Below are 11,259 nucleotides of genomic sequence, written 5' to 3' on the forward strand. Positions count from 1 at the left end.
GGGAAATCCAGCCATAGAAGTTCAGCTTGATAAAAGCAATAATGAATAAAATAATTAACTAAAGAAAAAGATTTCCTATGATTGTGCTCATGTTTTTTTATAACCTCCTAGGACCTGGCGTCCAAATATGTGGACATCACATTTTGGGTTATTTAGACCAAAATACTCAATTTTGCTCTACAAGGGCCTGATATCCACTTACGAGGACATTATACTGCTACTGTTCTATCGAAATTTTATATGAATATCCTCATACGTGGCTCTCATTTTTCTTAGAAACAAAAATTAGGTGAAAAAAAAATCTGGCAATTCTTTGTTTTGACATTTATCGGGTCCCAATCAGCCCAAATATCAAAGAGAAATAAAAAATGCATGCTGTGGAAGAGTTCGGGTCTTAGGAGGTTAAAGAAGTATATAGTGATGGTGTTAACCATGCCACTAGACTGGAGGCACTGATTGTTAGCAGTCACAGTCCTCATGCTAGTTCTGTTCTTCTTTCTCCTACACCTCTGTTTTAGGTCTCCCGTTTATTGCCTCTTAGCATTTACTGCTCAAAGGTTTGGAGTAACAGGGAAATGTATGTTTCTGACAAAAAGCAAGCTTTTTAAAAACCAAAATAAAATAATAGTAGTTTGATTGAATACGCTAAAAAGGAGTAATGATTAATCAAATCATTAAGTATAAGGGATTTTAATGAAATATTTACACAGGTGTATAGAAGCGAATTTTCAGACTCATCACCCAAATATCTGAAAGCTGTTAATCCGAGTAAACACTGAATGCATCTGACTAGTGGAGTGCCTGCAGGTGTAATCGTAGTTGGTGATTCAAACAAGAACTTTTTAGTGATCCCAAGTATTTCAGATTAAAGTGTCATTTTTACTTTTTAAAGCTGCTTGTCATAGAAACCATTTGTCATCATCCCCTCACTCTTTTATAATTCTAGTTAACTTTCTCTTTACTTACACCAGTCGATAACAATATGTCTACTAAATTTGTGGGCATAAACTTTTCTTTTTCTGCATCTTCCAGGAGTATCCAGAGCAACCAGATGTGCCATGGCTAAGTGATTTTTACTGGCAGACATGTTGTGAGCTGGAGGACACACTGCCTTGCTTCAAGGGCATCTCCAGAGAAATCACTAGAACCCATATCCATATTAAGCTAGGTACCCTATCCCCATTGTTATTGTTGTTGAGCTGATAAGGATCTGTATATGTCAGCATGTTACTTTTAAATATAAAACTAGAATGTTTGACCTACATACACTGTCATTTTTCATTTTTATAAAGAGATGTTCTAATCATTCTTATCATTTACTTACCAAACTATGTACAAATCCTATGTCTGATTCCATAGAATTCCTTTTCTCTTATAGGGCATTTTGAAGCATCTTTAAATCCAGAAAAATGGAAAGGCTATGTGTCAGAGTTTCCTTCTCTCGAGGAGTCCATAAAGGAGAAACGGGAGATGAAAGGCTACTGGAATGAGCGATTGGGATCTTTCCAGAAACTAGTTCTTATCAAGAGCTTCATGGAAGAGAAGGTGAGCCTGGATGAAGTCCGGGGAAAGATATTTACTGAGGTTTTTTTTTATTGTTTTCCAGGTGAAGAGGATCATTTTAAAAAAGTGTAACTTTTGTCAGTATTAAAGAAAGGATCTCAGTAAAAGAAATAAATGACATGGGTTTATAGCTCTCCGCGGAGCTTTCCCATCACCACCAAAGCTTGGTCAATTTTTCCCAGCTTTTCTGTGACTTATATCCTCTTTTTCCATCCAGGTGGTTTTTGCAGCAACTGAGTTTGTGATTGTCAGCCTGGGGAAGGAGTTTGTGGAAAACCCTCCAGTTGACCTGGCTAATCTCTATAATGACATGTCCCCTACCACCCCATTGATCTTCATCCTCAGCACAGGTTCTGACCCAATGGGTGCCTTCCAGCGCTTTGCAAATGAGAGAGGGTGTCTTGACAGGTAAGGGAGAAAAAATGGTTAGAGGTCCCTCCAACATGACTCGCAAAAATGTCTTTGTTTTGTTCACCAGGCTGTGACATCTGAGATATAGACATATATAGCTGGTTGGGTTTTTATTTTTATTTTTAATAGTCAGTAGCTTCTGTCTTCTGTAAGCCAAGTAGTGGGAGGTTTTTAGGATGATGCCATGAATTTGACTGCACCAAGCAATAATCTGCAACTTGCACTGGGACAGTTCAGCCATGTGGTTCTCTGCCAGAAAAGGGTGGATTGTCCTCTTCAGTTTGAGAATGAGTTGCTTCCTCAAATGAACAAGTTCAAGTTTAAGACTACAGATACAAGCAGTGGAAATGAGCTGTCTTATAAAGGGTGTCTAAGCTCAGTCTCAGACATAGGATGAGGAGTTTGGGAGGGGCTCAGAGTAGAGCCACTACTCATCCACATCCAGGAGGCCTTCTGGACACCTCTTACACGAAGGGCATGCCCAAAGGTCATGCTGGGTCATATCCAGAAGACATGTTCCCAAACCAGTATTTCACTTCGATATCTGCTTGGGGTATTGTATTGGGGTAGTGGCTGGGAAGAGGGAGGTCTGGGCACCTCTGTCTAAACTGTTGTCCCTGTGATCCTGGACTAGACAGGTTGTTGCAAATGAATGAATAAAGTTTATAAAGGCATCAAAATGGTGATTTTTCTGTGTTTTTCAGGGTCGAGGCTATCTCACTGGGGCAAGGCCAGGGACCTATAGCGGAGAAGATGATCCATTCAGCGCTGACGAGTGGCAACTGGGTCTTCTTGCAGAACTGCCATCTGGCAGTGTCTTGGATGTTAGCCATGGAGGAGCTCATTAAGACCTTCACTGAGTCTGGTACTATTTTTAAATTGAGCTCAAAAGTTTCTGTTTATTTCAGCCTTCTGTCCTAACATTTGTGACATATTTTTTATTAGTTAAGGCTTATGAGGGTTGTATGAAAAAATAGTATTAAATTAGAATAATTACAACATTTGCTTCAAACTGGGAAATCCCAGCGGTGGTAATTTTAGTGTTTATGGATGGGGATACCCAAGAAAGAGATGCTGGGCTGCAGTTTAGTTTCAGTTTAGTTACACTTTGTTTGTACTCAGTTGGAACCCATTTGACCTTCAAAAAAACTTACTTTAGTTCTTCATTGTGCAGACTCAACAATGCTTAAAGCATTCCTCAGAGGTTTTGGTCCACATTAACATGATAGTGTCACACAGTTGTTGCAGATTTGTTGATCGCATTATAGCCACTAGATAATGGGTACGCTGTGGTCATAAAGGGATGAACATTGTTAGCAGCAATGCTCAGGGACACATCTAAACAAGTTCCTTCATATTTCTAATGTCATTAGACATCATTTGTAATTTACACGTGCATTTCTAATCTCTGAGAAACAGAAATGAGTAAACTGTGATATTGTATGCTTTGGTTTTTCAAAGTGTTTGTATTATTGATAAAAAATACTGCAGGACCTTTTTAAGGCCTTTTCTTTTTTATGAATATGCAAATAATTTTCTCATCTGTTTCTCTGCAGACACATCAGTCCATGAGAACTTCCGTTTGTTTCTCAGTTCCATGCCGACCAAAGTATTTCCTGTTACAGTGCTCCAGAACTCCATTAAGGTAGTCACACAGAGACCCAAACACTGTAATACTATATAATAAAGCTATGGATGATTAAAAATACTGTTTTTAAAAAAGAACTTGTCTATACTGGTGGATTGAACATGAGTGAAACATAAAAATGACTTTGGTAATTACCAGTACTGTTTATTTAGGGTATCTGTGGCATAAACGTTAGTTAAGCACTGCCTTCATAAATATGGGTCGAAATCTTTGATGTCAATTAAACGTACATTAACTACCAGCACTTGATTTATCGTCATCATGACCATGACCTGATCATTTGAAGAGTGAGTCACACGGTACACTGGTTACCTTGAAGAGTCGTTGGGATTGTATGTGCACTTGAAAACAGCCTGAACAACAAGGAGGAGATGCTAAACCAAAAGGTTGTCAGGATTGCTGGTAGTCTTCTCAGTAGGTCTCTGTGATGTCATTGCCAGGTGACTAACGAGCCTCCTAAAGGCCTGCGAGCCAACATGCGACGAGCCTTCACAGAGATCACCAGCAGTTTCTTTGAACGCCACATTTTGGGACGCCAGTGGAGGAAGATTGTCTTTGGAATCTGCTTTTTCCATGCAATCATCCAGGTTACATACACTCTTTCTCAGTATTTTACATGTAAAGTGCCTCATCATTATTACTTTGTTTTCTTGGATGTGTTTTACTTTGTGTGTGGTCGTACAGTACTTCTCTGCCTGTGTGTCTCGTGTTTAGGAGCGGAAGAAGTTTGGTCCCCTGGGCTGGAACATCCGCTACGAATTCAATGACAGTGACAGAGAATGTGCTCTGCTCAACCTCAACCTGTACTGCAAAGATGGCACCATCCCTTGGGATGCTCTGGTCTACATCACTGGTAGGAAGCAAATATCAACAGAAATGTTCTTGTATCTAAATTCAACAAGGTAATAAGTTAGGGACTGTTTGTGTAGCATCTTATTTCCCATATGTAATGCATGTCTTATTTGTATTTTGACATTTTATATTAATAGAAAGCCTTTTCACAAAACAAACATGATTGCATGTCCTTGAACCTAAACATGCAGCCGTTTCATAAAAATAAAAGTGTGGGAAGAATAATAGGACACTTTAAACCAGCGGTCAGCAACCTTAAACACCCAAACAACCATTTGGACCTGGTTTCTATGGAAAAGGAAACACTGGGAGCCGCAAATACTTTTTGACATCTAAAATGAAGATAACACCGTGTATATTGTTGTTTTTTTACCTTAATGCTTTGTATAAACAACTATAGTGTGTTGCTTATGAAATCCATGAAGTGCTATGGAGAAAATTACATTTTATTTATGTAATGAACACAATGTCAACCCTTAAAAAGTAATAACTATAAAGAAAGTCAACCAGTTGAAGGTGTCTTTAAAATGAATTCAAAAGCTGAACTTAAATTATCCATGTAGCAAACAAAAACAATGAGCCGTCATCCTTGTATCGCCTTCTGGGCTTTCGGAGTGTAGCGGAGCCTTGACCAGAATTAAAAAAATAATTGGAAAAAAAGCACCATGCTCCTAAAAAATTTAAAATAAATATTTTCAAAATATCTGCATAATATTTATTGTACCTGGTTAATGTGCTTCGCGGGGCGTGGCCCGCAGTGACGCTGCAGGAGAGGCAGACGTACCTGAGTGGCATCCGCAATCACGCCTCACCGGCTTACTCTCTCTGCTGTTGTGTTGTTGTTTGTGTCGGGCTGTGAGCTGGAAAGCTACAGCCGGCTGTGTGTGAAAAGTGGTCAATAAAGAGATGCTGAGGAGCATGTTCATGTAAACATCGTCGGGTCTGCCGTGATGTGTTTACAATCGGACTTCTGCTCCTGAACCTCTGCGCACAGCGTCTGCTGTACGATCGGGGCTGTACGAAGTCACTTCATCTTTACGCAGGACTGTAAGCTGTCGTCTGTGAGGCGTGAGCGGTGTTTGTTTTTAACATAGTTCATGGTGGAGAACAGCTGCTCACATACGTATGTGGATCAGGTAGGTCACTCTCGTCAGAAGTAAATACAAATGAATCTGCCCAGCCATCATTAAATGTTGTATTTTCTTCAGATATTTTTCTTTTCTTACATTTCTCCATACTTGGCCTACCTGGGGCTGAAAGTCTCGGTAAATGCATGTCGTTTCGGCGGGTATACCGGCTTCCGCAAGTGTGACGCTAATAAAATCTAACTTTATTTTTATTATTCAAGATCACAATAATCTTCCAATTTAGAACTACAAGTTTTAAAAAAGAACTAACTCAAATAAAATACACTTCAGTTAAATACTTATAATTTATCTTTCCAAACCATGCAGAGCCGCAATGTAAGGCTCCGGCTCCGGAGCAGTTTCCCCTAAGTTTTCTGTTCTGTAATAGATTTCTCTTTTTAGTGTTTCATCTTTAAATTGAATGACCTGGATCCAACTTCTTTCAAAATTATCTGTATAAGAACGGGAATTACACATATCTATGTAAATATACTATATGCATATTTTTTAGTTTAAAGTTGTTGCTGTTTTTTCCATAACTTTTTTATTTTTCTGATTCTGAGTGAGATTTTGATCAACTGAAACTAGAAGAGGGTCTGGTCTTTAAAAGCAATATCTCCTGCATTCATAAACAAAGAAAGCCATGAAATATCTCAAATCCTACTGTGTTTTTTTTCTCTTCAGGTGAGATCACGTATGGAGGGAGAGTGACGGATGCCTGGGACCAACGGTGCCTAAGGACAATCCTCAAAGGCTTTTTTTCTCCAGAAACTCTGCAGCCTGGCTACACCTACTCCCCCTCAGGTATTGTTCTTTCTGCCCTCTTTTGTATGTATATGTGTGTGTGTGTACATGTATGTGTGTGTATGTGTACATGTGTATGTACGGGCGTGTATGCACAGTGAACGCTATGCATATATCTCAATTAATGGTTTTCTCCCTGTAAGGTGTTTACTACGCTCCAGAGTCAGATGAACTCGAACAATATAAGAAGTATATTGAGAATCTTCCAATCATTGATGATCCTGAGGTCTTTGGTATGCATGAGAATGCCAACTTGGCTTTTCAGGTGAAGAACAATACTGTAACAATACCAGTACATTACAAGCGAATGTCTCTGTCTCTATTTTATACCAGACTGCCAGTTGTTCTCTTAAATATAAATGACTGTGCAATTTCTTATTTATACGTAGTTTTTCAAAATTTGTTAAATTTTTCACTTCACAGCAATTATAAGAAATGGCTTGTGGTCCTTTTAGTGATTTAAACTTATGTTTCTCATGCAGTTTATGAGCTTTGGGAGTGCTATGATAAAATATCAATACATGAGTGTGTGTGTGTGTGTGTGTGTGTGTGTGTGTGTGTGTGTGTGTGTGTGTGTGTGTGTGTGTGTGTGTGTGTTTGCCTCTGCAGCGTCAAGAAACTATAACTCTGATCAATACCATACTGGATGTTAATCCTCGTTCTTCAGCGCAACATGGAGCTAAGAGTAACGATGACATAGTCTGCGAGCTCGCCGAGCTGATTCTAGCCAAACTGCCCGGTACGCTGACCCCACATAGATTCACCTGCACATCGATCTCAGTTACTGCTGAGACTTTGCATTATTACACTCACTCTTTTTCCCCATGTTTTCATTGGTTTGTGTTGTCTTTTGTCTCTTTGTGAACTTGTCTTTCTTTTGGAGTGCAGAGCGACTGGACATGGATGAAGCAATTGGCACACTGTTTATCAAAGACACCAATGGGCACCTGAACTCCCTCACAACTGTTTTGGCCCAAGAAGCAGACCGATTCAACAACTTGCTTAAAGTTCTCAGGGTGACGTAAAAACCACACACATTTAATTGGTGGAGATCATCTCATGACCACTTCAGGAGTTGTTTTCTTTGGATTGTTGTTTATTTACTTGATCTTAGAGAAACATTCAAATAGAAAAAAACCTGAACAATCGAAAATATGCGTTCTGTTTAGTTTCAGAAATACTGTGATGTGTTATTCTCACTTTCTTTTTCGTAGATGTCTCTTATCACTCTGCAAAAGGCAATAGCAGGTCTTGTTGTGATGTCAGAGGAAATGGACCGAATCTACACAAGCTTTCTGAACGACCAGGTCCCCACCCACTGGGCAAACTCTGCCTACCCTTCCCTCAAACCGCTGTCTTCTTGGGTCAGAGACTTGACTCTCAGAACGTCCTTTATCCAGGTTTGCATACAGATATTAACAAAAACACACACGTTTTCAAGTTCAGTCCAGAGGAATTATAGAAGTTTGTGTGAAATGTGTCTTTATAAAGCTAACATACATTGGATTAGAATAGAAGTCTTTTCTAGCTCAGGTCTGGGATATTCGCTGTGTTTTATTGGTTCGGGTGTGTGCATGTGTGCACGTGTGTGTGTCTGTGTGCATGCATATGTACGTTTGCATACATTTGATTTGTGTGTTATCTCATTAGTTTGGAAAACTGTAATAACACATGTACATTCTGAGTTCATCTTTCTGCCTCTCTGCACATCCTGGTTTAGTGTTTGGTCCATTTTCTCTGATTTAAGCTGCTCTTAAGTCTGCTCTGAACATGTATCGTACAGTCACTATAATTCACTTAAACAAGCACAAACAGGGTAAAGTCCTGTTAGTTTATACAGCAGTGGATAAACACTGAGTCACACTCCACATGCTGATTATCTTAGGAAACAAAATCCAATGTAAACTGATTCACTGGGTCACTTACAGCACAGGTGTTGAACTCCAGGCCTCGAGGGCCGGTGTCCTGCAGGTTTTAGATGTGTCCTTGATCCAACACAGCTGATTCAAATGGCTAAATTACCTCCTCAACATGTCTTGAAGTTCTCCAGATGCCTGCTAATGAACTAACTATTTGATTCAGGTGTGTTGACCCAGGGTGCGATCTAAAACCTGCAGGACACCGGCCCTCGAGGCCTGGAGTTCGACACCCCTGACTTACAGGATGCCTTTAATGCACTATATTGAATAAAAGAAGGAGATACTGCATAAACAAAGATATCGTTATTTAAAGATACTTATATTTTAATTGCATCTCTTCTTCTCTTTTCCTCTCTTGCAAGACTTGGATCACACGTGGTCAGCCCAAATCACTTTGGATCTCAGGGTTCTTCTTCCCTCAAGGCTTTCTTACTGGTAACACACTGAAACATGCTCTATGTTTTTTAATAATGCCAACAGTAAAGCACAGTTTTAGAGCTGAGCTTGAGGATTACAATGATCACTCTGACTACTCTTTCAAGTATACAGTGTAAAAATAAATGAATGAAGTTTAAAAGAGAGCTATTAATTAAATTTGTGTTTATTGGTAGATTTTGCTAAACAGCACAGTGACTTATTTCAATGCTCTTGTGTCTTTGATGGCCTGTAGGAGTGTTGCAGAATCATGCCCGGTGTTACAGTTTGCCTATTGACGAGCTTAATTTCCGCTTCAGCGTGGTGCCGGCGTACAGGGATGAGGAAGCAGTCTGTGAGGCTCTACGCACTCTTCCCATTGGTGCAAAACTGAACATGGATGAGGAGGTACTGTAAGAGGAACAGTACTCTTAGTTATGCTTTCAGTAGTGCTTTAAAAAAAGGGCACAAATATTCTTTTCTCCAGCCCTTCAAATATTAGCAGTACTTTAAGATGCTATTTTTCTGGCTAATAGCAGGAGAGCTAATGTGGAAGAGCAGATCAACAATCTCAAGATGCAATCTAAAATATTACATCAGTTTGGTTTCTCTACAGTTAAAGTTTGTTGCTCCTTATATTTGTTCAACTTAACTTACTTAACTGCAGTTAATGTTTTTATGTGCAATATTTTATTCAAAATTCTTCTTACATTTTTACACAAAATCAGTTATGTTATCAATTGTGTTTGTGTTTGCATGATTTCAGTTAGAGTCCTTGGAAGCAAAACAAACCTAGCAGGCTGAAGATAAATCCTTTAATCATTAATATGACCACTAGCTTGTTTTGTTTTTGGGCAAGCATTTGAAATGGTCAATGTAAAATGTGAATTAGATATAAATACATATATCAAATAGGTCAAATCATGACCTATTTGATATATGTATTTAATTCTTGTATTAATTGATTAATGTTTTTGTGAAATTACTTTATCCTGAATCTCTAAATCTGATCTGGTGATCTCAAAGTTAGCACCACAGAGCAAATATATCCTAAATGATCAAATTAAATCCATTATTATCCATTATTTTTGATTGGACTACATACTGGTTTCTTTAGTAAGGTTGTGTTATACTTGACTCCGGTGTGAATCTGGAGGGCAGTACAGCCTCCAGTATTGTTTTCTTTTTTAAAATACTGAGTTTATTTCCTGATGACATATCAGATTGATGCCCTCTTAAGCGTCATAAATAGTGAATATCAACCGCAGCAAACATCGTGTCAACTCTTCTTTAAATCTCTGTTCATGAAAATGAAATCCTTAAAGAATAAAAAGCTCTCGATACATCTGATAAAAGCAAAGCCACATGTTCTTTGTTTTATTTTCTGGCTTTGCAAGTCTTGTGTTTACTTTGTTTCAAGAGTTTGTCAGTAAAAAGTTAAAGTAAAATAAAAAGGTAATTCCTTTAATATGGTTACTTGTTAAAACAGTTACCAGAGCCGCAGGATGGTGTACTTGTTCACGGTATGTTCATGGATGCCTGTCGCTGGGATGATGTCGGCATGGTGATGGATGATGCGCTGCCTCGGGTTATGAACGCCATGCTGCCGGTGGTGCACTTTGAGCCACAGCAGAACTACGTCCCAGAGCCTGACCTCTACCACGCTCCTCTGTACAAGACCTCAGCCAGAGCTGGCACTCTGTCCACCACAGGTACACACCTGATGTATCCAAAGTCACTCACTCGAAACCTTTTTACATTTAAAGTCATGACACATTTTATACTATCATAAGGCCAAGAGCTAGTTTTTGGGCATCGCTGGGAGTTTTGGTGGGATACAGCGCACGCCCCTGTTACCAACATACAATGTCAAAAAAAGAAAGAAAAGGATGTTTGCTCAGATTGTTTCCTCACCCTTCATGTCTCTCTCCCTTCAGGTCACTCAACTAATTTTGTGGTGACAGTAATGCTTCCCTCCAAGCGACCCAGCAACTACTGGATATCCAAAGCCTCCGCACTCCTGTGCCAGTTGAATGATTAAATATTTATTCGAGGACAAAGCATTGAATTAAATTAAACTTGTGTAATAGCAACACAGACCGTAATTAAAATTTCACCCCAAACTGATGTTTCTGCGTCCTTCATCTCATACATGTGTTTGACTACATTTATTTATATAACAAACTCTTTAGAAAGGAGACGTCCCAGTTTCACAGTGGAAGCACTACACTGCCTTACACTGCTTCATTTCATCTGCAAGTTAACAAGTCACAAGAAGCAGAGGTAGCCATCACCATCCAAGGCAGCACACGGTGAACAAGAGAGGCAAGGTGGAGTGGGTGGAGACGAGTGACAGAAGGATAACTGTAAAAGTGAAAGGAATTTTTTTTTTAAGTTGATGACTTCGTGAAAACAAGAAAAGAAATGTTTTAGAAAAACTAAGAATTCTATTTTTTTTTTTTTTTTTTTTTTTATTTAGGCATTTATTAGACAAATAAGACTAATATACCCAAATTTGAAG

General features: G+C 39.0%; 1 protein-coding gene across 1 annotated transcript in view; it reads left to right on the forward strand.

Moving 5' to 3' along the window:
- The window catches only part of dnah6 (dynein, axonemal, heavy chain 6), a 55,811-nt gene extending 44,946 nt beyond the window's left edge, over positions 1-10,865 (forward strand). The window contains exons 69-84 of the mRNA XM_024802720.2: positions 1,033-1,168; positions 1,379-1,545; positions 1,781-1,971; positions 2,679-2,839; positions 3,531-3,619; positions 4,063-4,209; positions 4,337-4,475; positions 6,286-6,405; positions 6,549-6,670; positions 7,015-7,144; positions 7,294-7,421; positions 7,620-7,805; positions 8,687-8,759; positions 8,995-9,146; positions 10,228-10,450; positions 10,676-10,865. Of these exons, the coding sequence (XP_024658488.2) occupies positions 1,033-1,168; positions 1,379-1,545; positions 1,781-1,971; positions 2,679-2,839; positions 3,531-3,619; positions 4,063-4,209; positions 4,337-4,475; positions 6,286-6,405; positions 6,549-6,670; positions 7,015-7,144; positions 7,294-7,421; positions 7,620-7,805; positions 8,687-8,759; positions 8,995-9,146; positions 10,228-10,450; positions 10,676-10,779 (2,268 nt within the window). The 3' untranslated portion in view covers positions 10,780-10,865. The remainder of the gene's footprint in view (positions 1-1,032; positions 1,169-1,378; positions 1,546-1,780; positions 1,972-2,678; positions 2,840-3,530; positions 3,620-4,062; positions 4,210-4,336; positions 4,476-6,285; positions 6,406-6,548; positions 6,671-7,014; positions 7,145-7,293; positions 7,422-7,619; positions 7,806-8,686; positions 8,760-8,994; positions 9,147-10,227; positions 10,451-10,675) is intronic.
- The last annotated feature ends 394 nt before the right edge of the window (positions 10,866-11,259 follow it).

This window comes from Maylandia zebra, linkage group LG6 (genome assembly GCF_041146795.1).
Source record: "Maylandia zebra isolate NMK-2024a linkage group LG6, Mzebra_GT3a, whole genome shotgun sequence".
Lineage (NCBI taxonomy): Eukaryota > Metazoa > Chordata > Actinopteri > Cichliformes > Cichlidae > Maylandia > Maylandia zebra.